General features: G+C 49.1%; 1 protein-coding gene across 1 annotated transcript in view; it reads left to right on the forward strand.

Moving 5' to 3' along the window:
* The window catches only part of CCDC60 (coiled-coil domain containing 60), a 121,551-nt gene that overhangs the window by 29,798 nt on the left and 63,949 nt on the right, over positions 1-27,804 (forward strand). The window contains exon 2 of the mRNA XM_045200835.2: positions 27,017-27,096. Within this exon, the coding sequence (XP_045056770.2) occupies positions 27,017-27,096 (80 nt within the window). The remainder of the gene's footprint in view (positions 1-27,016; positions 27,097-27,804) is intronic.

The following is a 27,804-nucleotide window of genomic DNA, read 5'->3' on the forward strand; positions in this document are numbered from 1 at the left end:
ATTTGCAGAGGGGGGTGGCTTTTTCTAATATGCACAAAGGTGCTGCTGGCATTGGTCAAGGTCCTGGCAACATATTTTACAGCTCATGGCTAGTTTGTCTGTGTCTGACAAGGAGAACATAAGCTTCAAGAAGGCAGGGACTATGGTGGAAATATTCCCTTTGCCTCTCCAGGTCCAAGTGCCACTCTCCCTTCCTCCCCGCTCCGTTCCCTGGGGTGGGGGTCGGGGGTTGTGGGGGACCTGTATTAATGAGCTCCCTAGCTCTGCAGCTTCTGGTTTCTGCCATGTTGACACGGTGGGCTGTGACTCTCTACCCAGGGCCACAGCGCCCACCCTGTGGAGCTACCCTTGTCAGTTCTGGGAACGGCTTCCCCGTTTTGGCCTTCTCGAGTGTACAGGTGGGAAAGGCTCCTGACTGTCGCTAGTGCAGGGTGCTGTGCTTTTCATCTTGCTGAGGTCTCGTCACATCCCACCCATGCCTTTGTAAACAGTCCCTTTACTCAGCTGTCCTCAAATTCCCAACTTAAATACGCCATCTCTTTCCTACCGAGGCTCACCTCGGAATACTTTGCTTAATTCCCTGCTATATCCCCAGCAGCCAGAACAGCGCCCGGCACAGAGCAGCCTCCTGCATTTTTTAAATGAGTACATTCTGATCCCCAAAGTGGGGACAGGCCCTCAGCATCCTCTCTGCAGCCACAGCCGGCCATTGGACACTGGTCAGTGGGACCATCGTCCCACCTCCTCTTTCTGTGCTCAGCAGCCCCCAAACCTCCCTGCTCTCAACCATGTATTTCAGGTGACAATTGGATCCTGCCTGGAAAATTTCTGCTTCTCTCTCTCTTGCTGGAGGGTAAAAAGAATAAGTGACATTCTTAGAGAAACATCCTTTCTGGTTTTCAGAAAAATATTTCCTCTACCATTCTTTATACCCGTTCGCCAGACCTCTCCTAACTGAGTGCCCGCCGGGGCCACCCACCAGGATAACCTCACTCTGAAGAAACATGGGGCCACACTGCACCACAGAGCTGTTTAGTCTGGGGGGACATTCATTGTGCCGTCACTACAAAGGCACGTGTCTTCCAAGGCAGCCATGGGAAGGCTGTCAGGCTTAATGACCAGGTGGCGGCAATCCAGTCCCCGAGACTACGCTGTTCTCCCTCCAGGGTCTGGCGGAAATGACACTGTCAGAGAAAACAGTGATTGAATGGCTGCCTGACAGGGGCCTTGAGACGAACAGTACCCAACCAGGAATGAGAGCCGGGCAAACGTGGGCGGACAACAGGAAGGCAATTATGGCCCAGCCCGTGCCTGCCTCTCTGTCATTACTGCCCATCTGAGCATTGCGGGGAGCCTCCCCCTCTGCAAGGTCAAACTTGCGTGGTGCCCAACAGTTGGGGGAAAGGAGCTGGTGTTGGGACACGCAGGGCAGATCTGTCTGTACAGGTTTCTCCAGAATCAGCCCATCCACCTGCTATCTGTCTGTTCCTCTCTCTCTCTCTCTCATGCAAATGATACAGCCCTTCCACTTTGCACACCCAGTTCCTTTGTTTAGGCAGGCGAGGAAATGACATCGCCTACCAGACAAGGTTAAGGTTTTCGATAACAAACACGGACTCTGCCCGGGTCCTTGTGCCACATGCAAGACAAACACGGGAGGGCCTGGGAGGGAGTCCGTCTTTGTTTCTGGGAAGCCTGAAATCGCGGTTAAAAAGTATAAATAAAAAGACCTCTAGCTTGCATAGTTTGAAACTTCCGTCTGTGCCTTCTAGCATTTGCTAGACTTTTCTATAACGAACATGTGGGATGTTTTCTGTCCATTGTTTTTGATGACAGAAGTCATAAACGAAATCCATCCGTGCTGCCAAAGGGCAACGGCTATACATATGGGAAAAAATAAAAAGGCAATTAAAAAATGAAAGAAAGGAAGGAAAGGAAAGGAAAGGAAAGGAAAAGAAAAGAAAGGAGCAGTCTCCTTTGGCTATCACTTCCTGTCCATCTTCCACCTTTGGGGGTAATTCTTGTATGTGGCTCCTCCCACACCCTCTCTCTACAGGCATCAACGTAGACGAATCTTTGTTTTGAGGATTATTTTGTGTGTTCTAAATGGAGCTCTACCACATGTGCTAGTTCACAACTTTCTTAAACTTAAGAATATGCCTTGGAGATCTTTGCCTGGTGGAATCAGTGTGTAAAAACGTATTATTTGAATGCTGCCTAGAAGTCGGTGGTGTTGGCAAATCCTTGTTTGTGTCACCGGGTCACTACTGATGCACATCCAGGTGACTCCTAACACCTCGTGCAGTAAAATACTTCTACGTTGTCTTCTTGGACATGTGAGCCCCTTTTTCTATATGGGGGAGACCATTAGGATACTTCGCGCTCCAAATAAAAGAAGACCCAATGGCTAAGCAACCAGGGCTTGTTTTCCTCATGTGGATGAGCAGTCGCATGTAGGTCAGGTCCAAAGGTGAATCATTCAGGGGCTCAATGCCATCGCCGTGGGCCAGGGGCTTGCTTTCCATGTGCACGCGCCGCCATCCTCTGTGAGTTGGGAAGGCCTCGCCCAGCAGTCACGTGATGATGGCTGGAGACACATGCAGGCCTGTCCTCAGCTTCCTTCGGTCCCACTGGCCAGGACTGCGCTGCCAGTCGCTGGCAAGGGAAACGGAGCCCCCTGGTAGACACTGACCATCGCGACTCCCCCTCTGGGTCTTAGAAGACGAAGGGGAGAGATCGTGGACTTTACTAACTGACGTGCACCCCCGGAAATGTGCACCAGCGCATGGCCTGCCGATAGTGCCCGAGTACCAGTTTATGAACATGTTCACGTACTCTTAGTAAAGTGTGTCCATTGTTGCCAATATGACAAGAAAAGAAGGCATCTCGTTGCTGTTTTCATGCATCCACCTGATTTCTAACGAGGCTGACAACCATCCATCTACCTATTGTCCGGCTATGTTTCTCTTCTGAGAAACCCGTATTTGTATCCCGCTCGCCTTGTTTTCTATTGTATGGTTTGCTATGTTTTTATCGATTTTAAAGGCTGTTAAGAATACAGAGCTCTTAGATCATCTATCTCTGTCCTTCCTTGGAATCTCAAGGGCTCCTGTACCAGTTCCAGGGACAAAGGAAGAAGTTCCATTTCATAGAAGAGGTTATGGGGCACAGGCTTTCCAAACTGTGCTTCAGAATGAAAGCTCCGGGCCGGAGGGTAAAACGCGATTTGGAAACACCCCCTAAGACCTCTGTCTTTCAGAGCCTCGCAGTGCACAGGCGGCACGGGGGCCAGCTCTGTCCTGGCGCGCCCACTGGCTCTCTGTGCGAGCCCAGGCCCTTCGCTTCACCTCCCTGAGCCTTGCTCGACCCACTGTAAAGCAGCACCCACAGGGCTGCTGGGGGCTGCAGCAGACACATCCGCCTTCTTCCTGTATCTCCTCGGCTCTTCCCACGCTCACGCACATCTACGGCTTCCTGCAGCAGCACCTGTGGCTCTCCACCTGTGGCTCTCCACCTGGGGCCCGCACCGTCCAGAGGGGCGGGAAGGTCATGCCCTTGGGAGCAGCCCTCCTCCAAGGGCAGATGAAGGTTGGTGGATAAGCGCCTCAGTTGCATTGCCTGCATGTGCAACTCTGAGTCACGTTCCACAGCCGGAGTCAACAACCTAGAGCTCGCCAGCCAACCCCAGCCCTGCACCTGCTGTTATAAGTAAAGTTTCACTGGAGAACAGCCACACCTGTCTGTTTGCACGTGTCTGCAGCGGCTTTCACACTACAAGGGTAGCGTTGGGCAATGAACTGTATGCCCTGCAAAGCCTAGGATATTTGTTGTGTGCGTTCCTTTCCAGACTGTGGCTCAGTGCTTCAGGCATGGAAATCCATGTCAGAGCTCGGACCCTAGACTCGGACTGATCTGGACAGGAATGCCAGCTCCCACGCTGCACAGCTGTGTGTCTCTGGGCAAGTTACTTAAGCATCCCGAGCCTCAGTTTCTGCCTCTGCACAGTAACGGCGATAATAATTGCTCCCGAAAGGGCTGTTGTGAATGTCACATAGAAAAGTGTGTATGAAGTGTGTGGCATGGAGTTTGGCACACATGTGTGTCAGTGAAGGAGAGCTGCTGCTATTGTTACTGTTGGCATCGCTGCCGATGCCCTTGGGAAAAGCTCAGAGCGTTTTTACATGTAGGTTGAAGCAGCCCTTCTGCATCAGGATAAGTGAAGGCCTGGTGTCTTTTTCTTCATTCTGAGCCTTGGGAAATTGGTTGAGCTGAGGTTGCCACCTCTAGAAGCCTCCTGCAGTGCGTCCTGCATCGTGTCTGTGGGTTGCTTGGTGAGACTAAAATGCACAAGACACCTACCTGTGTGCTCTGCTGCTTTGCTCCACTGCAGGGCACAAAATTGCAAAGGGTAGAGACCAAAACTCCAGACAGGGCCCTGGACATATTCAGAGATCTGTGATTTCAAGATCAGCCAACCCAAGCCCTCTTGGTGATAAGTAACACGAAGCATTTCAGAGAAGCTGGATCGAAAGGGGGGAATTTATCCTAAGAACAGGGCTGTGCTGTGGAGTTCAGGGGCCGAAGGTGCAGTGGAGGCTGCTCAGAGTGGTGCCGGACCTGGCAGATCCTCGGGCTCCTCCCGGCCCTGCACCCCTGCCCACGTCCACTCTCTGCAGACCAGCGTACGTGGAAGGAGGGACTGCTCCCCAAGACCTTGCTTTTTTTTAAGAACTGCCTTCTCCCGGGCTGCACCCGGCTTTGCACTATGGGGCACAATTCCTCCCTCTTCACCTCAATCAGTTCTTCCCCAGGAATTTGGAACTGGGCATGCATGGCTGGTTTTCTCCTCTGCAGAACAGTGATGATAATAGCAACGTTTACCTTGTAGGACTGTGGTGAAACTGGACAAGGGAATTCACGCCAAGATATTTGCCCAACAGAGGGTACTTAGCAAGCACTCCGTAAAGTATGACTGATATTATGCTGGGTTGGCCAAAAGGTTCGTGTGGGTTTTTTTCCATAAAATAAAAGACACAGTTTTTTTCATTTTCACCAATAACTTTATTGATTTGGATATTTTGAGTATGTCAGCTTTGTCCCACGTGGTATAACATCGATTGTTCTCAATTAGTGTCTCAATTTGATTGCTATTAACTTCAACTGGTCCACCGACCGTGGAGCATTGTTGGGAGAGAAATCTCCAGCACGAAACTTGGCAAACCACTTTTGACATGTTCAGTCAGTCACAGCACCTTCTATGCACACTGTGCAAATCTTTTTATGCATTTAGTTGAGTTTTTTACCTTTCTTGAAATAATAAAACATAATATGCCCAAAATGTTGCATGTTTGCTTCCATCTTCAATATTAAAACGGCTACACAAAAATTCACCAGTTTTGATAAGATTTTTTAAAAATGCATGCTGATATGACAGCTGTCACAGTACAATCTAACAAAATTGTTTCAAATGAAGTTAAAGACAACTAAGTGCTACGAGAGCCATCTTACGGGGAAAAAATTAACTTTTTGGCCAACCCAACAATTGTCATCCCTAATACCAAGCACCCTAGCACAGGGCCTAGCACGTAGTGGTGTTCAATAAATATTATTGAATGAATGAATGAATCAATCAATCAACTAACCGATAAAAGAATGCCATAAGCTGCAGCCACCCAAGCTCTTTGATGACGCTCAGTTATAAGCAATACACGGACTGAAAATTTGTGCAAAATTTCTCCTGTCCAAACACGAGATGTTGCCTCCTAAATATAGCCAAGGCGAACACGCCACAACCCGGGACTGTGCGTTGCAAGGTACAGTGCTGTGTAAAAGTGTTGAGTGTTGCCAGGAGTGCATGATACATTGTCCAGGTCGTTAAACCTCTGGTTAGACAAATTCAATCCCGTGTACTCGCTAACACGCGATGTGAGCCATTTCAAAGATTAGGCTCATGGTGCAGGAAATACGGTTTATGTCCTCCTTTGACAGGGAGGAGGGGGGAAATGCGTTCCACGATGGCATCGGAGAGCTCCCCAGCGTGTTTCTCGCAGTGGAACACCGCAGTCATAGCTCCTGCAGTCATTCCCTGTCTTCCACACGATTCCCTGTTCTGTTTTCACTATTCCTAAACAGTATTTATTTTTGTCTGAGTCTCCACCGACACCACAAGTTCAAAAATGCACACCCTGGAGATTTGTACCTGCATCCAACAGGAGAACGTTTGTATTTTTAAAATGTGGTTGCAATAAACGCCTTTTGAAATCTACCTTGAATGAATACAGAACAGACATGGTTAATCAGCTCGCCCTTGGAGAGCCAGTCGCAGGGAAGTTTTGCAAGTGGAATTTTCTCCCAGGAGTTTAGAGAAGAGCCTTCGACATGGCAAATACCTGTGTCCACACCTGAGCAGGTTTTCAGAGGACAGAAATGTCAGCCTGTAGCTTCCTGCTTCTGTATGACATTTTCAGTGAAGGGATCCAGCAAGGAAAACAGGATTCATCTAATGGAACTCCCCTCAGAGGGGCGGGCAGCATGAGAAAAGGTCAGATGGCCTTTTCTGGTCCAGCCGGGGTACAATGAAGCCACCGGATATGACCAAGTACTTTGAGGAAGAGAGCTTCTTCACACACCTTCTTCGGTTTTGCAAACAGTATTTTAACAGCCCTAAGCACCTGGGGCTAAAACATTTTTGACCCCCAAGACTCCAGAACAATAGCACATCCTTAATAGACCCCCAGAAAGTATTTGTTGAATTATAATATTCTCATCACACACACACACACTGATACCATTTACCAACAGCTCTCTCCGTGCCCGCTACTTTACATACAGCATCTACATGGTCACACCACACTGCAAGGCAGGTATTCAGAGCATCTTCACCTCTTTCCAGGTGAGAACAGAGAGGCTCGGAGAGGATGCAGGGCTCGCCCAAAGTGACCTTAAAGTTCTAATTATCCCCTTTTCCTCTGTTTACTGAGAAAAGTGGTCCCAGATACAACTGAGCGTGGGGGCCAGTACTTAACCAACAGATGATCGGTCTTGAGGATCCCTTCATGGTCTTAAAATTGTTCCAATGCATCCTGGCTCCTTCCGGAAAGGGCCAGTTTAGACGAGGCCTTCGGGAGCTGAGGAGCTTGCTTGCTGGCAGAGCTCACAACTGTCCTGAGCACTCACGAAATGCCGGGTGCTGTGTGAGGTGCCCTGAACGCCTTCGCCGTGGTTCTCTCAACGTCTCCGAAGGAGAAAAGCCACATTACGAACGTCCCCACTTTACAGGGGAGGAAACCGGTGCTCAGTGAAGCTACAGCTTGCCCACAGTCTCAAGGTGGTGGAGCTAAGCTGGAATCCAGGGCCATGTGATGCCAAAGGCAGTTTTTAAAATCATCGTCATCATTATCCTATATTAATAAAAATATATAGGGGAATGGATTATGAACATTTGACTTCAAGTGGCCCGGATTCATCGTAATGGCAAAGAAGTCTCCATGTCCCTAGCTTGGGATTGAGAGTCAGTTCTAGAAGTGTGAATGACAAACTAGGCTCACCCCCGACCCCGGTCTGTGGGAGACTCAAGAGGAGATGCACACAGGACCCTGCTGTCGAGTGAGAGGCCAGGGCTCCGACTTAATTAATCCCCACCTCCCGGCCAGCGTTTCCCTCGCCCTCCCGTGTGTTGGAAAGAAGCCTTTTCCTTCTCCGGGGATTAAGGGACCTTTTCAGTTCTAGCTCATTCAGAGTCACGTTCCTTCAAACGAGTGGACAGGTTCTTTCTTTCTTCTCCAAGCCCGATGGGCGGAGCCAGCTGTTGAGTCAGGAAACTCTGCCAATGGAGCCTGCCGTGCCCAGAGCTCATCTGATGCTTGCTTGAGTGGGTCTTTTCTTGTTAAGATCATACTGGCAGGGTTTTTCCCTCTTAATTATTATTATTCTTCAAAGGGAATCTGGGACTTTGATCAAAAGATCAAAGTCCCAAGAGGCACTGGGTCCCTCCCTAAGGGCCCAACAAGACTGTGAAGACGTGGGGGGAGGGCAGGGGGCACAGTGATGCCACCAGCCCTAGTGACCTCAGCCCTGCCCATCCCACAGCTTCCAGTGCCCACGGACACTGCCCCTGGGCACCCTGGCCAGCCTCCTGGCCCCCTCCGCGTGGCCAGAGTAGGAGGTTACCTTTGGGGTGTAATCTGAGGATAGAGCCAGCATGATCTCACCCTAAAACAGTCCCCAACACACTAAACCTGGTGCGTACCCAAAATTACACCACGCACCAAGAACCCCACTGCGTTGGCGTTGCCTACACCCTGCACGCCCACGTCCAGGGTGGAAATGCTACTAGCCTGTGTGGTACCTTATGTCACTCCCACCTTAGTATAAATCAGTCTACAGGTTGGTTTCCATAGGTCAGAGCAGCATGAAGATGTTTGGCACCTTGGGTAGGGGGAAAAGGAGCAGTTAGTGTGGAAGAGTAAGTATGTAGACATCACTAGAGAAGGAGAGAAAAGAAGGGGAGCTCCCACTCTGTATGGGACCCGGGAACTTGCAGGTATCATAAGCTCCTAAGTGAAGCCGATGGTATTCGTCCAAGGGCCACCGTTTGAGAAGCATGGGTCTTGTCCGGCAATCTTATTCACCCGGCTGATGACTGGTTCGAAGGGTGGGCCAGCCCAAGCCTATTTGGGCCAATGAGACATTAAAGGAGACTCGCCAGGGATTTCCGAGAAAGAAGCCTGGACCTGGATTGCTACCAGAAGCCATTTATGAACAAGAGAGAAAGAAGTCCAAGAATGACGCTGATTCCACGGACAGCTGACTCCGTGGGCAGGCAGCTCAGGGACGTGACACCACCTCTAGGCCACCCCTGAATCCTACTCCGGGCCCCTCATGCATGAAGTAGTAAACCTCCTCAGGGTTTGAGCAAGGGCGGGTGGAGTTTCATGTTACTTTTAGCTCAACGCATCCAGACATCATTGTCATTTTCAAGTAGAAGCACGGTTCAGCTCCAGCCCTGGGGACCCAGGTCTGTCCGATGCCAAATATGTTTCCAATTTGTCACACTGCCTAAGTGGCTTTTTCTCTAATACCTGAGGTGACGCCCTGTCTACTTGGGCTCAACTATTTCGGGCCATAACCATCTAACCTCCTATTACCAAGAGGTTAACAATTCCATCCATCCATCTGTTCATCTGCCTATCCATCTATCTACCCATCTGCCCATTCATCCACCCGCCTGTCCATCCATCCATTTGTCCATCCATCCTTCCCTTCATCAAGCATTTATCCTGAGCTTGCTGCATGTCCAGCTCTGTGCTCCATGCTGGTGGTCCACTGGAAGACAAGATTCAGCCTAAGTCCTGAAGGAGCTCAAACTGAGAGGAAGAGACGGCTCCACAATTCAGCACCTCCTCATACATTCCCAAGATGCTGGCCTTGCATTCAGCCCGCTGATGCCCAGGTGTCCCGTCCTATTGAGTGGGCAGTAAATAAAAGCCCAATCTTCTCTTACTTTTTATATACACCTTTGCAAAGATGGAATTTTTTTTAACATCAATAGAGCAATTCCAGATCTTCAGTAATGGGGATTATATAAATATTCAACCACCACATTTCCATGTTTATAGAGCATCAAAGTGCACCGCACATTATAAAACTTCTAATTAATCCTCAGAATGCTCTGGTGTCGAGAGTAAAGGGTGGATAATAACCCTACTTTACCGATGGGACCAACAGCTACTGTCATTCAGTGTCTTGGCTGTGGTCAGGAGGCAGATCACCTGCATTTTACACCTTCATTAACAGCACAGCTTATTAATTATAACAATTGCATTAACAACCAGCATTTATTGAGGGACCCTGTACACCAGCGCGGGCCTGAGACCTGCTACTCATTAGCACGCTGGATCTCCCTAACAACCCTCTGAAGTCGGCTTCAGTGAGGAAACTGAAGCTCCGAGAGCTGCTGTGTTTGCCAAAGACCCTGGCCAGTGACCGCGGGTCTGTGCGGCTCCAGATGTCATACCCTGGCCTTTGATTTACTGCATGTGCTGGTGGCATGCTGGGAAGGGAGGACCTTAATTCTCGTCCTGAGCCTCCTGCTTCTTTACTGTGTGGCCTTAGGGAGATGCACAGCCTCTCTGATGTTGGGGTTGCTCATCTTGTTCATGCAGCGGGGAGAGCGCAGACTTTGAAGCCAAGCTGCAGTTTGGATCTGAACTCCACCTCTGTCCCTTGCTTGTCATGTAACTGGGGACCTGCACTTAACCTCTCTGTGACTCCACATTCTTCCTGTGAGATGACGTTACGAACAGTCCTATCCTGCAGGATGTGTTGCAAGGCTGAGAAGGGCTGATGCGTGTGGAACGCCTACGACAGCCCCCGGCACTTAGGAAGCACTCAGTAAAGGTCGGCCGTTTGTGTGGACCTATCATGTGACGGAGGGGTTGTGTTGGGTAATCAGTCGCTCCACTGTGATGGTTTCTGATGCCTCTAAAATTGCCCTGGCTGGTGTAGCTCAGTGGATTGAGCACGGGCCTGCGAACCAAAGGGTCGCAGTTCAATTCCCAGTCAGGGCACATGCCTGGTTGCAGGCCAGGTCCCCAGCAGGGGGCATGTGAGAGGCAACCACACATTGATGTTTCTTTCCCTCTCTCTCCTTCCCTTCCCCTCTCTCTAAAAATAAATAAATAAACTCTTTAAAAAATTAAATTAAATTAATGACCTCCCATGGATTTTGGGTTAGCCAGAAGGGAATAGTATAACTCTCCTGGGGCGTAGTTTGAGGTCCTCTAGACAAAATAATACTTGCAAAGTGCCAACAAAATCATGGTCACAGTCAGGACCCTTTTCATTGCAAAGGATAGAAAAATGAAATTCAGTGTGGCCTCAACAAAAGAGAAAATGGTCTCCACAGGTAAACCTAGCTGCAGCTTATGATGCCTGCCTCTCCTTTCCCACCACTTCCCACCCTTGCCCCATCTGTATGCTCCACTCAGACTGAACCGTCTTCAGTATCAAGTTCACGATCACCCTCAGATCTTTGCACATGCCATTAGCTCTGCCCGGAACCCATCCTCCTGGTAGACCCCTCCTAGTCCTTCAAGACTCTGCTTGGACAGAGAAGTCACTTCCTGCATCCCCGCCGGCCCCATTGCCCTTGCTCGGTGAGACACGTCCACAGCCCCCAAGCCCACTGCCCCCACAGCCTATGTGCCGCGTATAGTAATTTGCCTAATTGTCTGACTGCCCCCAAGAGACTCTGAGAGGGAGCTCTGGGCAAGTGTGTGTATCCTGGCACAGGGCTGGCACCCTCCGATGGGCTCAGGACGCCTTTTTTGAATGAAAGAATATCCAATACACCCTGGATAGTGGGGATGACAAGTCCAAGGGACAAGGCCAAGAGCAAGGCACAGAGTGTGAGAGGGAAATGAGAAGACCCTAATGACTGTCAAGAGACCCCAAGGCTGATGGAGATAGGCAGGTAGGTTTGCATGAGGTTACACAAATGGGGCGCCCTTGAATCCCAGCTCTAGGCAGGATCTTAACCCAGCCCAAAAACCATGTCCTGGGAAGATCTAGAAGGTGTGTCCAGCAGGGACCCTTTGGAATAAGGGTTCCCCCCACCTCCCCACCAAAGGTGCATCCCAGGTGGTTTTACAGAAACCTTTTCAGTTCCTGCATAGAATCTTGTGCTCTGAAAACACAAATGGCCCGCACCTACCCCCGCAGAGTTTGGCCCAGCTCCCTCTGATTTGCTGGCTCCTCCCATGCTCAGCCCCAGGAAACCATGACGATGAGCCTTGGACACCATCCGGGGTACCTGTGCATCCTTCGAGGAAGGGCTCTCTGTTCGGGCTGTCGCATTTAAAAATGATGAGCAGCTTTCCCCTATTGTCTCTGCCCCACGCCGCCAGCCAGTCTTCCCCCATCTCTCCTCACCCCGGGGGCCATGTGTATTAACTACGGGAAGGAAGGTGTTTTGCGTTTGCAAACAAGCCTGCACCCCAATTAGTTTCTCAGCCACTTGATACTCATTGGTGGCGACCGTGGTTTCTCATCTAGCGTTGTTTATTGATTTGGTCCAAAGTAATTAAAGAGATAATTCTTACTCAATTACATTTCCCTGCATTTCCTGAGGTTGCTAACTCTGCCTCCCTGGATGTATTTTCTTCTCCAAATTAATTTTGTCTGGACTCCAAAATGAGAATGGATATTTATGTTTGTTCATTTTCATGGGGGAGAATGTGGGGCTCTGTATTTTAATTCCAACTAGAGCTCTCACATGCCTGTCATATCTTTTTTTTAAAAAAAGTTCACATGACACATACACAGGTTAAAAAGAAAAACGAGCCAGGAAAGTCTTCTGCCAAAGAGAAGGGTCCCTCTTCCTTGCCTACGTCTTTCACGTAATGCCGTTCCCTGGGCAGCCCCTTCTAATACTTTTCATTATTTCTTCCAATGATCTGTGTCTCCAAATTGTTTAAGTTTTACCTCAGTTTCTCAGGTTACACATTTACGACGTTAATGACTGTCTGCTCTGAAGGCCAAGGGTCTGGATTCTTTGTGCCCTTACACACTCCCCACCCCCAGCTCCCGTCCCCACCAAAACTGGAAGTTCCTCTACCGGTGAACTGTGCAACTTTGTAAAATACGTTACCAGGGCAGGGAGGCAATTCCGGATGATACTGTCACCACGGACAGGCGCCCGTGCACATCTGCTCAAACCCACAGCATGCATACCGCCAGTGAGCCCTTACCGTCAGCCATGGACTCTGTGTGACAACGACGTGTGTCAGCAGAGGCCCATCAGTTGTAACAAACGGATCACTCTGGTGGGGGGTGTTGATAATAACGGGGGAGGCTGTGTGCATGTGGGGCTCGGGGGCAGATTGGAAATCTCTGTACCCCTGCTCGATTTTGCTGTAAACCTAAAAGCAAGTCTTAGAGAAAAGCAACTAGGTTGCACTTACATTCCTGGCCCCCGCTCACCGCAGAGGACCTTTGACCCCTTACTTGGTAGAAGAGCTCAGCTGCTCGTCACATCTGTGTCTCTTTCTGCCACTTTTGCATCATTGTTGTCAAGATTGAGAACACCCACATTCTGCCCTGCACCCCTAATGTGCTTTCCCGGGCTTTGTCTATGAGCTGAGTCGGAAAGTTGAAAACCAACAAATGTTACAGTTTTGTTTTCACCCATCAGCCACTCACTCAGCAAATAACTGCCAAGAAGCCACCTGTGTTTGGCATCACGCCAGAGACCAAAGAGACAGAGTGTGACAAGGTCACACTCCCTGCACACATCGCGAGGCTGGAATTTAGAGAAGAGAGAAAACACACAATTACAACATAAGCATAATCACTGCTTAAATCAGTGGCTTTGAAACCTTCTGTTACAAATACAAATATGAAGCATCAGACAGAGGCCCGAGGAATACGACAACCACGTGTAGTGGAAGCTGCTGGACTTCCTCTCAACCCTGTGACTATGAGCAGGGCCTGGCTGCTCGAACCACGGCCCGTGTGCCCGCTCCACCGACCCTCCGGCTGAAGCCAGAGCACGAGAGGAGCCTACACCCCGGGGAACGTGTCCTTTCTCCAGGGACGGAGACATGGTGAGCGGCATGCCAGTGGCCGTTTTGGCTTCTTATTTGCAGAGCTCCTCCGTCCAGCGGAAGCCTTCACGGCACTGGATGCCTTGGTCCGGAACATGGTAACTGGAAACGTCACTCTGAGGACAGCTGGGAACAAATGTCAGCTTATCCATGAAAGGGGCCGGACCAGTCACCACGACGCCCGTGGGGCCAAAACAGGACACCGAGGGGCGCTCTGGGGCCGTGCAGGGGAGTAGTCTGAAGGCCCTTGGCAGGAATGTCCCACCCAGGTGGGGGTGGGGGGCGTGTGTGTGTTTGCTTATTGTACAAATTCCCCTCTGGGAGGACACACAAAAACCAGGTGACTCCAGCCATCTCCAGGGAGGGGGACAAATGGCTTGAGGACAAGGGGGGGAAGTCACACTTTCTAAAACTGCATCCCCTTTCGTGTGTTTTTAAACCATGTAGAAATACTACCTATTCAGAAAATAAACTTTTTAAAAAATGAAATAAAACTTGATGCTTCATCTCTGGTCCTCAGCTGGGAACCTCATCCTTACGCTACTTTGTAGAAGTGGCTTCTCGTGGCTTCCGATGGCTTCTCAGCAGCACTGCCAGCCGTAGGGCGTTTTCTCCCGCGTCAGCTTGTCCGAGGAAGCTTCATCACCGCTCCCTCCCCATCATCCTCTGCGTGCTAAGTCCTCGCAGTTCCCTCTGTTTGAGACCCTTTTCCCTCCACTTTCCTGTTCTTCTCAGTCTGAACCTCTGAACCTTCAGCTCCAGGCTGGCTTCGGTGCCTGTACTTGATCATGCTGTCATTCAATGATCTGTTCCATACCTGTCTCCTCCACCTGCCTGTGAGCCCTGGAGCACAGGAATGGTGGCTTCTTGTTCAATATCATATCCCAGCCAGTTTCTAACTCATACTAGGTCATTAAGAAATAGCCAAGCTAGTCCTGCCCGTCACGACGTGGTCTGTGAGCACCGACTGGAAGCCTGCAGTCAGCCTCACAGAACCCACACCACAGCCACCTTGGGGTCTCGCAGAGGCTCGTGCCAAAGGAACTTGAGTCCCAGCCAGACCTCCCACATCTTGGCTTAACCTTGGCTCTGCTTCTGTGTCTCAGGTGGTAAATGGAGTTAACTGTTATTTAACCAGTGGGAGGCTGGGTTTCTTTGGAGGGGTTCGCTTGGATTCTGCCAAAAAGTCAACTTTATCTGCTTCCATGAGGTGCCCAGGCCACATGGGGACTTAACCCCCCACCCACACACACTCCTCCAAAGGATACTGGCTGTGGAGGGAGACTGGCGTTCTCTGGTCACCGCTCATCTCCCTTCTCTAGGACAACTTGCCAAATCGCTCGTCTCACTTTTGAGAAAGGAAGTAAACTGTGATAAGTAACACAGGGAGCTCCCCAGTGCACTAGGTCGTCTGAACTTCTGATCCTCCCTCTTCCCGGCTGGGTGCCCTCAGGCAAGTTACTGAACTAATCTGGGTCTCAGGTTCCTCAATCACTAAAAACATGGGAACGATAATAATAACACTGGACTTTCGGGGTGGTCATCAGGATTCAAGGAGAAAAGGCAGGTTCCCTCCCAGGGGGACCGTGGCAGGCATTGCTAATTGATCACAGAACACTTTTCCGATGAGACTGGACTGCAGGGAGCGCCAGACCGCCACCACTACTAGTGGGTAGATTAGTACCCGTCTCCCTTCTCTACCCTGACACGTTTCTAGATGCGTGGAAGGTGCTGAAAAGCTAGGCACCGTTCTGGTTATTAAACAGAGGTACTGCTGGCAGGGTGGATGCTACATCCTGGGGCCGGTGACCCGAGTTTCCGCCAGGACTTTGAACAGCGGCCCACATGGATTCCCATTGGCTGGACTGCCGGCCTCTCATGTCAATCTTTCAAAAGAACTTAAGAGATTAATGTATTTGATTAACGTTTCTCTGTGTGTGTGTGTCTTTAACTGGGTGGATAGCACAGTGGCTGCTGCTCAATCCTAGAGCTAACGAGGGCTCCTTGACGCTGGTAGACAATTTTCATCTCAATCCAGCGAGAGGTGGGAAACGCAGACTTGATTGAAAGCTATGGCATCTAGCGCCACCTACTGTTACACTGCTGCATTGCTACCACTGCTGACGACCTCCGGGTTGTCGACGGCCTTTATCAGCCTGCCCTTAGTTAATTTGGTACTACTTTCATAATTCACGTTATATTTTTCCCTTACAATTTACGATTTCATTTTGTAAAAACTCCAGAGACTCATGATGTAGTGACGATGATAGGAACACTTCCTTGGCATCTTCACAAAGCCCTGTGTATCCGGCCCTCCTCCTAGTACCTTCTCCGCGTCGGGTGAAGGCTGGCCAGGTGCCAGGCAGGAGCCCTGAGGCAAAGGGAAAGTGATTGGCCTGATGCCACCCAGCTAGCGGGGCCGGGGGCTGGGACTCTGAGTCCACACCCTGTTCTCCCCCAGCCTCTGTCACTCCTCCACCCCTGGCCCACACCTTGTCTAGCCCTTCAAAGCACACTCCCCCTCCAACAATGCCAGTGTGCACTGTAGACTTTATGCAGATAAAGGGGAGGGTTGCATTGCCTCCCATGGAAGAAAGACCAATAAAAGAGTCCTTTAAACTGGCCCTTTATTTTCCGCCCTGGATGTCAGTTCCTCCCTCCCTCGGCCCGGGGCTCTCCGCCCGCCCTCCACCACACAGATGACTCTGCCTGTATCAACGGGGACCATTCACCCTCACTCCGTGCTTCTTCAGCACCCGTACTTCACACTCACCTTCCTTCTCGGCAAACCAATCACCCACCTTAGAAAACAGGGAGTGTTCAAGAAACAACTAATGGAATAATGTCTTTCCCTGCGACGTGAAGGATTAGAAAAGACTGTATTTCCAGGGAGGCTTTATAGTTGAGGGTCCAAGTTTTAAATACACAGAGACTGGACGTAATAGTCGGAGTTCTTCAGAGAAACAGAACCAATAGGGTGCGTACAGATGACAGATACAGTTACAGGCATAAAGAGGTTTGTCGTAAAGAATTGGTTCACACGATTATGGAGGCTCACAAGTCCCAAGATGGCAAACTGGAGACCTAGGAAGAGTCCATGTTTTGGGTCATGTCTGAAGGCAGGAAAAAAAAAAAAACACCTGATGTCTTAGCTCAAAGACAGTCAGGCAGGAGAAGTTCCCTCTTATTGCGGGCAGCCTTTTGCGCTATTCAGCCCTTCAACTGATTAGACAAGGCCCGCCCACATTAGGGAGGATCATCTGCTCTGCTCAGTCTATTGATTTAATCGTTGAATTCATCCAAAAACACCCTCAGAGAAACACGCAGAATAACGTGTGACAAAATACCTGAGCACTCTGTGTCCCAGTCAAGTTGAAACACTACATTAACCATCACACCAGGGTTCTAGTCTTGGCTCTGACAGCTGACCGGCTGTGTGACCTTGAATAACATCTTCTGTGCTTCCCTTTCTCCTTCCATAAAATGGGTTTATGAGTCACTGTCTCACTGGGTTGTTCAAAGAGGCAAACAAGATGGATGGCATAAAATGCTTAGCACGGTGTTGCTGTGTCACCATTCCACAATAACCTGTCAATTTAGGAGGCTTGGAGACTCCCCCCTTCCCCAGCCCACACAACTCACAACGAAGCCTGCACTCTCCACATTTCCAGAGACTTTTTTATACTGCACAGCTGGAAATCTGGGTGCGTGAAAGACCATGGTTTCTAAAGGTAAAAATGAAATTCAAATAATTATAAAGACTGCATTAGGCCCTGGCTGGTGTAGCTCAGTGGATTGAGCGTGGGCCTGCCAACCAAAGGGTCACCGGTTCAATTCCCCGTCAGGGCACATGCCTGGGTTGCAGGCCAGGTCCCCACTAGGGGGCATGTAGGAGGCAACCACACATGGATGTTTCTCTCCCTCCCTTCCCCTCTCTCTAAAAATAAATAAATAAATCTAAAAGGACTGCACAGATCGACAAGATCATGCAGGCCACCAGAGTGACTGTCATCTGTCTCTGGTCCACTGCCCTCTCTGACAGATGGGAAACCGAATCTCCTCGGTTTACAGTAGTGGATGAATGGGAGTGACTGTGCTCCAGCAAAACTCCAATGTACAAAACCAGCAGCTGGCCACAGTTAGCTGACCCCTGGATTAGATGAGGGTGGGGGAGGGTGTCAAGGAGTACAAGGTGATGAGCTCCACCACTTGCTACCTGCTGATCCTGGATTTCCTTTTCAACAAAAATAGGAATAAGGATAGCGCATCAAGGTTGGCATGAGGATTAAATAGAACATTGTAAAACAAATGCCCGCACCCCCAGTCTCTGCCCCCCCAGCCCCAAGTCCAAAGCGAGCTGCTCACATGGTTGGGCATTCTCCGTCAGAGAGATGCTGCTGGTAACAGACATGGGAAGTGTTTTATGAGATTTAAAGGGCCCTTTGATGGTGGGATACAACACTGACACTCACAGAGATGAAAGGCGCGAGTGTTTGTTAGTTACAGCTCCAAAGAGAGGAGGCCTCCAGGCGGGCCGTGCAGGGAATTGCACCCGGGGACAGGGTAACAGCAAGCTGTGCTACAGATGGGGACTTATGCGTGGTGAGCAGGCTGAGGCTAACGGGCTTCACAGGCTCCCTGTGGTTTGCCTAACCGCAATGATTTCATAGGCTCCCAGGCACAGGGGCCGGCCCTAGCTGTCCAGTACCTGGCCCTGGGGCAAGTAGAACTTGTGGGTGGTGCTTCCCACTCCCTTATAAAGTAACTGGCTGAGGTATAAACTCAGTTTCTCAAGAAGGGGGAACTGATCAGCCTCTAGCCAGGGCTTCTTGACCGAGGCATTAAATGAGTGAATGAATGAATGAATGAACCTACATTACAGGTGGTGACTTGTATGCTCTGACGGCCCCCAATTTCTCCAGCTTCAGGGGCCTGGGTGCTCCCTTTATTTCCCACCTTCATCCAAGCTCCCACTCTGAATGTCAGCAGAAGCCCAGACCCCACCCTTATTCCCAAAGCCCCCCTCCCCCTGTGAGGCTCTCCTGCTTGGCTGACACCGAGGGTAACCCGAGGGAACTCACTGCAGCAGAGGAAAACTTGAGAGTGAGCTGTAGTCACTTTACCCCTTTTTCCCCAACTTTATATTATAAAAGATCCCAAATCTACAGGTAAGTCACAGGAATAGTCGATGGACAATCATATAACTTTAATCTAAATTCACTGTTATCATCTTGCCATGTGTTGCTTTCACATGTTGCCATGGCATTTCACACATGTATGCATGCATGTATATGTGTGCACATGTGTGTGTGTGATTTTTTTAACTGAGACCTTTGACAGTCCGTTGCAGACACTTCACACCTAAATATGTCAGCGCGTGTTAGCTATGGCCGTCTCCTTTATAACAACAATACAATTAACACAGAAATTTCACATAATCTAATGCTATTCGCTAATACTCAGGTCAGACACGAATTTCCCCACTTGTCCCAGGAATGCCCCCTCTAGCTTCCTCTTTTCAGCCCAGCATCCATTCAGGGGGTCGTACATTGCATCTCCTCCTCACGGCCCCTTGTTTCCTAAAGGGACAGGTCCTCTGCCTTTATTCCTCATTCGTAACACCGTGGAAGCAAGAGCAGTGTGTCCCCTGGACCTCTGTCCAAGAAAGCACTTGACGTTCAGCCACAAGGAGTGCGGGGAGCTGAGAGCCTCCAGCTGTGGGAGCTTGCAGGACCCACTGTGGCTTCAATGCTGAGGCCGGGTTCCGCCTTGCAACCCCGGTCAACCAGCTCCGGCCATCTCGCATGCCTCCAGCAGGTGGTCTTTGGCTGAGATTTTGTCAGATCCCCATCATGTCGGAGTCTCTCCCTCTTCTCTCCCTCACAGGCTTACCCCCAATTAGCCCCTTGTACTCCTGTCTCAGTGCCTGCTTCCCAGAGGCCCCAACTGACACAGGAGTTGACATTTTCTAAGAGTCCGGGGCATCCATGTTGCAGAATGACCCTCACTTTTACTTTTTGAATTGCTCCCTCATGATCAGATCCAGACCAGGCGTTTTGGGCAGGAAGACAGGGCAGGTGTTGCTGTGTCCTCCCACCTGCTTCCCTCCAGGGGCACCCGATACCTCTGTCCCGATCCTGGGCGAAGCTCAGTGTGCTCACCTGGCTCAGGTGGTGTCCACCAGACCTCGCCATTATTAAGCACATAATGCATTCCATTTGTAATTAATCATTAATCTGCAGAGTCAAACCCTGAAGACTGTGATGCCGTCACCTGTCCATTCACTCAGCAATGACAAACGGAACTCGGGGTCAGACACAGTGCTAGGCACTGGAGAAAAGCGGCTTTCTTCTTGGGGGGGTCATGTCGCCCTCCTCTCCCCCAGAGGACGTCTGCCACTTATTCTGCCCTTAGTTTCTCAGCAGAGGACTCACCACTACCCCTCAGGATGACTCTGCGTTCCCCCCACCCCTCCCCACCAATCCCAAACCTCTTTTCTCCTGGGTCCACAGGAGGAAGATGACTTAAAAAGGAACCAGGGGGTTGAATCAAAGTACTTTCTAAAGGACACACCCTGCCTTCAATGAAGAGATTCTTTAAAGAATTCAACAGCACACATCATCACATTTCAGCTTAAAGGGTCTGCAGGTGAAAGAGACCCCCAGTTCCAGGTTATCCGTCCATCGGCAGGGACCTGCCTTACATCCTTATGACCGAAAAAACCCTTCACTCTCCCCGGAGGAAAATGCCCATAACCACCATAAAACCAACAAAAGCCTCAGTATCGGTGGACAAGCAAAGATCTGTGGGCTCGCGTGCGGATTCCTGCTGTGGACCCTACCCACTCTCCATCTCCATCTTTATGGCTTCTCCATAATGAGCCTGGGATTTGTGAATCTGACTGCTTGCTCCTCAGTTTTCTCTTTCCAATGTTCTCCCTCCCCCCTCACCACTTGCCAGAACCTCCCAGCTGTTCCCCTGATGTCTGTATCAGCCCAAGTACATTTAGCAGGAATTCATTTCCATCTTAATCTGATTCTAAGGAAGCAGATCATATTATAAGAAACAGCAAAGATGGGTTTGGAACATTCTTTCATAAAAGACACGAGAACAACAGATATTTAAAAGATCGGCTTTCAGGCCATGACCTTCGACAAATCATTCTGATTTTCTGTCGTATAAAAATGTTTATGACAAAATCTGACAAAATTCAGCAGGCAAGCTTTGGAGGTAATATCTTCATATTGATAGCTAGCAACTGCTATCCCTTATTTGCAAGAAGGGGGGCAGAGAATGAGGTACAATTAAGAACACAAGCTTTCATGTCACTAGAACTTGAGTTTAGATCCAGGCTAAGCCTCTTAATTGCATGTCATTTTAACCTTTTGAAGCCTCGGGTCGCTCCTCTGTAAAACAGGAAGAATAATACAGCAAGGTCTACATGGAACTGTGCATTTCAAATAAGGACACACTTAGGATCGTGTGTGGCACGCAGATGAACAATAAATAATGTTGGTACACAGCCTTAGCTCCATTTCACAGACGGGGAACCAGACTCAGGGAAGGCAGGTAACTTGCCCGAGATCGCTCAACACCTAAGTGACAGAGCCAGAACTCCCACCTGAGTCTTTCAGACAACAAAGCTCTTTCCATTATGCCTGCTGCCTCCCACTTCTCGGCTGCCGCATTAAACCAAATCGCTTCCAGATGCCACTATTTAAACAGTCCCAGCACATGAATATGAAAAGTGAGTATACTTGCCCCCCCAAAAAAAGTCATCCCCACCCAAGTCTTCACTGTGAGTCTGCGCCCTCCCTGTCCCCACACACGTATACGGTGCCGGCTTTGACCCTGACACATCACAGAACATCAGGTGGCACTTCTCAGAGTCCTGCTCTCAGAGACCCACTTACAGATCAGTTGGAGAAAGAACACACGCTGTAGGAAAAGGTTTGACTGGGCAGAGATTTGACTTTGTTTTCCTGGAAATAAACAGACAAAAAAAAAAAAAGGACGCATCCCCCATGCTTTGCAAAGCACTGGAAAACCGGAAGGCCCTTGGGGCCCATGGCTTGCCCGAGGGAAGCAAGGACAGAAAATTAAAGTCAAGTGTACTACGGTGACTTTGATGGAACCTGGCTGGGAGTAGTCACAGAAAGTAAGACAAAGGACATCCGTGGAGATGGTGATGGGGTTATACTTGGCTTTTATTTTCTCCTAATTTTTTCTCTTTTCCTGGTTTTCTACCATGTCCATTAGTTCGTTTCATAACTGGAATACAATCTTACGTGTAGAGTTGAATTGCAAATGTGTTGCCTGGGTAGGGAGACCCATTAACAGTGCCAGGAGGAAGGAAATATTTAGCACCAGGTTGATTCATCAGGAATAAGGACCTAAAGGCTGTGAGACCCAGGACACATGTTCCCGGAGGACGTGGTCCACAGAGACCTGCAGAATACAGTTCTTCCCCGGGAAAGATACTGGCGGAAGTGGGAGGGTTCTGGATTCCCTAGACACGTGGGTTTCATTAATGAATTTGACGCAGGGCAGGAGGCAGGGAGGGAAAAAGAATTCTGGGTATGCCTCTAAGCCATGGAAAATTCTGGGAACCTCAGGCTTAGGAGCAAAAGGTAAGGAATGTACAAAGTTACCATCTGCAAAACTGTCAACCAGCTTGGTAGTCCAAAAGTAGCTGGTCAGCACCCAGAGCCAAAGTATTTGCATAAGCTGTAACCACAATCATTTGTTTTTTGACTTCATTTCCATTTCCTGCACCCCACAGCGGGGGCTGGTCCTTGTAAACCGCATTTCCCAGGCGCCCTCGCCAGCTGGCTTCCAGGGAGGTGGCAGAACCTTCCTTCTTTGCTCATTTCTGGTTTGTCTTGCCATCTCTTACAGACCTTTTCAGCTCTTCCAACACCTCTGGAACTGCATCCCTATGGTAAATTCTTGTACCGAACCACTGCATAAGCTCTGGTTTCCTGACTAGACCCTGCATGATGCAGTGCATTAAAGTAAACTATTAACTTACTTCATTCCAGACATTTACGTTACTCAATTTAAAACGGCAATGAAAAATTACATGTCGCTTCTATTGGTAGAATTAGTCAGAATTGCTTTATAAACATGAAAGACACTATTATTTTATTACGGAAGTAATATCCTCAAATTATTTTTAAATTAGGAAGAAAGATAACTCAAATTAAAAATTATTTATGTATAATTCAAACACCCTGAGATAATATCGGTATTGACAGTTTGTTTTCTTTACTTCTAGCTTGGTTTATAATTATACACATACCTTGCCATATATCAATACTTTAAAACATAATTTGGCCCTGGCCTATAGCTCACTTGCTTAGAGCATCATCCCAATATGCCAAAGTTGCGGGTTTGATCCCCTGGCAGGGCACCTACAAGACTTAACCAATGAGTGCAAACGCATAAATAAATACAACAACAAATCGGCGTCGCTCTCTCTCTCTCTTTCTCTCCCCCTTCCTCTCTTTATAAAATCAATTTAAAAAACATAATTTGGACCAGGTTATACAAAGCTTTAGAGATTTCTATATATTTTCATAAATATAAATCTTAAAATTCTCTATGATCTAAGTTCTTTATACTTTATAACATGCATTATTCACCTGAAACTATATTCCTTTCCACATCAGTAAGTATACATCGATACGACATTAAACAGGAGCACCGAATTCAAACACATCGTACGCCACTGTCTGGGTGGACCGTGGTTCACCCCCCACCCCAATGCCTATTGCTGAACATTTAGATGGTTTTCACTATTATTCACTTGGCTGTTATAGACAGCCTCACGGATGTCTTTTCATCCTCGCTGTATAATTTCCTTGGATAGAAGTGGAATTGCTGGGGTAAAAGCAAATGTATTTTTCAGACCTGTCATACATACGGTGAAATTGCCATCCAGCAAGGTTGTAGAGAACGTGCTTCTTGGACGCTCCGTAAATTTTAAACGTGTTACCAGCAAATGCTGTCTGCCAATGCCCTGACCAGCAGCACTCCGTCCCTCAAAGCCAATGATTACCGCCGGCTTCCTATAATTGTAATTAAACAATGGCCGTGATGAAAATGGTTTCCCGAGACTCCACTGAAATTGCTGGCGTAATTGCAGGGCTGGTGGGGAGGCTCTTGTCCTGCGAAAGTTCAGTGTCAAGTCGAGGAGACAATTTGGCTTCGCTGCGACATATTGTTCAGCACCGATTCCAATCCATGCAAATTCGCTCTCTGCCAATGGTGGGAATTCCCGGTGCACAGGCCACTAACATGAGATGGGATTTGAGGGGGAAATGCTTGAAATGGGGGCAGCGTTGTGGTTTCTTCATGGAGAGGGTGAAACTTGAGACATATTTCAAGTGATGGGTACACAGCTATGACATCAAGCAGGGTTTGATCACGGTTTTCAAATTACTCGGTAGGGAAATTTGAGTGCGTTTGTTTTTTCTTTGTTCACAAATATGTTTAATTCACAATATCTTTTAAGAAAGTCACGTTGGTCCTGAAGGAAAGAGTTAATCGGGCGCTTTTTAAAAAAAGAGAGCAGGATGAGAAAGAGAGGCAACCTGACCACGCGTTAGATCTCAACATGGCCCATCTCTTGGCTTTCCAGCATAGGGTCCTCTGATCGTGATGTCCCAAGAGGACAAGCGCAGGGGAACGAGGACTGGTTAAAATAATTCTTGATCTGTCGGCTGCCTTGGCACACCGGGGGAGATATTTCAGAGAGAGATCTTGTGGTTGCAAGAAACAGAAAAACCATTCCCACCGGTTTAAATAAGAAAGGAAATCTCATGAAAAGTCCAGGTGCAGGAGAAGCTCGACCAGCAGACAAGGCCCCGGGGACAGCTTTTCCTTCGATTCCCCTGTGTGTTTGCCCACAGCTTTTGCAGCTGCAGGACGGCTCCCCTCATGGTCACGAACCGGCTGCCAGAGCTCCCGTGGGTGTCTGCTCCTCTGACCACGGTCAGTGAGGTTCCTGAACAGAGCTAGGGGTCGTGCTGCCTAGAGGCTCCTGGCAAACGCCTGCTTGCATGTTATTAGCTCAAACGGGGTCACATGACCACCCCCAGACCAATCACTGTGATGAGGGATGGGCTCTGCTGTTTGGTTTCAGCCATTCAGGACCCCGTGGTACCCCCTGGTGCTGGTGTCAAGAGAGAGGATGAAGGGATAATGGGGGTGAGAAAAGCAAATGTCTATTGCACAGAACTTTTTAAAAGAACTCCTGGAGATACCTTCGTGCCTCCTCGGAGGTCTGTCTCCCCACCCATTTCATCCATCCCTCAGGATGAAAACTGATAAGTTTGCCAACTGTTTTCAGCCACGGGTTCAAGTTGAAACACCTAGGTATATTGAGATGAGCAAGATATATTACCTATGTCATTTCTAATAACAGCCGAAGGGAGAAAGTCTACAAATGCTTTCCTTGTTTCGTATCTCGCTGAGCTTATGCAAGGCTACCCCAGATACTTTTCTTGCATCCTTACACACTTCAGTGGCTGGGAAGAAGCTACAATTACAAGTACTCCGGGGGACTGCCATGGACTCTCCGCCCTTAATCTGAGCTGCCGAGTCCAACACTGGATGAACCAGGAGGGAAATGAGCGAGAATCAGACAGCCCATTCCCTCCACTGCAGACTCCAAGTTCCAGCCCACCACCCTGGCACAAACATCATTCAACTTTCATACGGCTACGCTCCTCACCTTTCACTTCAAAGGCCCAGAGAAGCAGGCACCACGGGCCCCACTTCCATCGTCAGAGACAGTGAGTGACGGTGCTGCAGGAAGACGCCACACCTCCTCCCATGTGGCCCCGCTATGACCTCTGTCAGCGAGTGCCTGGCCTGTCCTCACCCTCTGATCTTTAGGGTAACATAACACCGACACCCGCAATAGCATACTCGCAGTCAGCCTGCATCGACCTCCACCTGGACACTTCTTTTAAGAAATCTTTTCTCTTTGTCTGTTGTTTAGTTGATTCATACTCATTGCAAAGTAATAGGAAATTCACATAAGCAAAGAAAAAAAAAAAAACTTGCCAAAACTCCCATCCCCCAGAGAGAATCACTGCATGGGGGGGGGGGGGAGGTGGAATTAGCTTTCCGTATCTTTTGATATGTATGCATCCACGTCGATCATTTTTCAAAAAACCACAAACAGGACCACGTGACACCTATTCCTTTGTGACACGTCTTCCCGCTCGAAAACGCAAACATCTCCGTTTATAACAATAAGTGCACTTACATCATTATCTTTAATTGCTGCACAGCATTCTATCGCTTAGACACAGCGCGATTATTTAAGATGCATCGGCGGCTTCCAAGAGTTTGCGCTTACGAGCAGCAGCGCCCTGGGGAGCAATCGGCGGGTGAACCCGGGGGCCCACGCAGGGCTATTCCCACAGGGGGCTTGACAACAGCAGAACTGTTAGGCCCAAGGGCGGGCACGCGTGACAACACCTGCAGGGCACTGAGGGACTGCCCTTTAGAAAGGTCGGCACGCAGTATTCTCCCACCAGCTTCATCTGGAAGCACGCGTTCCCCCGTGATGTCTTGGTATTTCCTTTTATTTATTAATTTTTAAAAACCTTAACATTGCAGAAATTAATTTCAGGGCAGGATCGTTCGGATAATAGTTTTGCTATTGTTTCGCCGAACTGGTAGCTGAGAAAAGTGATTTGTATATTAAAATACAGCTAATTTAACTCTCTTCTTCGTGGTGGCCTGTTATCAACTTCTGGGTAATGAGTTTAAGTCTTGGGAGGTTTCCCCTATGGCCAGTCAAGGCAAATGAGTAGAGGAAAAGGAAAGGCAAAACACATAAACAATTACCTGGAAAATTCACTCATAAAATCCTGCCCGAGGGGTGGGGGCAGCAAGGGGGAGGAAAGTATATTTGCATCTTCTCACTGAGGAGCTTGGGGCCTCCAAGTTAGCTGCCTGTGCCACCAGCAAGGATGATTAACATTTAATGCTTTGCTTTACTTTAAATATAATACTGATAATAGAAGCCTCTATTTTATAAGTGCTTGCTATGAGTCAGGAATTTTGACAGCAGTTCATTTAATTGTCACAACAAGGTAAGAATTAGGCCCCATTTCTGCCAATGAAACGAGGCCCAGAGAGGTTGAGTAATTTGTCCCAGGTCACACAGCTGGTCACCAGACAGAACCAGGACCAGACCTTGGGTCTTTCGTTCTCTGAAGCCCTTTCTATTTCTCACACGGCCCCTCGTGGGTGTAGAAAAGGACTCTGTGCTGCCCAAGACCCATCCCACCTGATCAGACATCTCAGAGGAACAGGTGGGCCTCCTGCAGCGCGGCTGCACTGGTAGCAGTTGTACTGACACTTCTTCCTTTCACTTCTTGGCTTCCCAACAGGTCCTGGAGAAGCCGATCAGGAGCATCAAGTACATGGAGAAGGAAATAATAAACCTCAAAAAAGACCTTAGACGAAGCCGGTGGGTGAGCCCAGCATGGAATGACCCATAGACAGCCTGACGGGGTGGTCAGGCTATGGGGTGGCACCTGCAAGTCCTTACCCAGTCCCAGTGCCCCCCCCCCCACCTCGCCGCCAACCCTGAGCATTAACCAGAAGACATACAAGAGGGTAACCCTGCAAAGATTCATGTCTTGTACCTGTATCTTATATTCCCCACTCCGGCACATGCCAGTCCCTGCCTAGAATTCGCTCTGCTCTCCTTCCTGGACATAAGTCCAACTCAAGAGAGTTCCCATATGCTCCAGAAATATCTTTTCTTTTCACTCGAGGCCTACAGAATGGCAGCCAAGAGTCAGATAGGCTTGGTCTCAAATACTGGCCCTGCAACCTGCCAGCTGCTGCCCCTGGAGGAGTTATTAAACCTCCTTGAGTCTCTGTTTCCTCACCTGTAAAATGAATGTGGTATGAGGTTGTTAGAAGTCCTGGGTAAAATGACGTATATGAAGTGACCCTGGTATGCCCTTGAACACAGTGCTGTTCATATCCCTCCCCAGCACACCAATTCCTTCCTCTGTGATAGTGTGAGCAAATTCAGCTTGAGGACCGTGGTTGATTCATCCCTATGGGGTAAGATGGGATTTGTTTTCCTCCCCCGCAACTCCTTCCTGGGAGCTGGAATGATCCAAGCTGGGATTATAAATGATTCCTTGGGCAAAGTAACTCCAGG

This window comes from Desmodus rotundus, chromosome 7 (assembly GCF_022682495.2).
Source record: "Desmodus rotundus isolate HL8 chromosome 7, HLdesRot8A.1, whole genome shotgun sequence".
Lineage (NCBI taxonomy): Eukaryota > Metazoa > Chordata > Mammalia > Chiroptera > Phyllostomidae > Desmodus > Desmodus rotundus.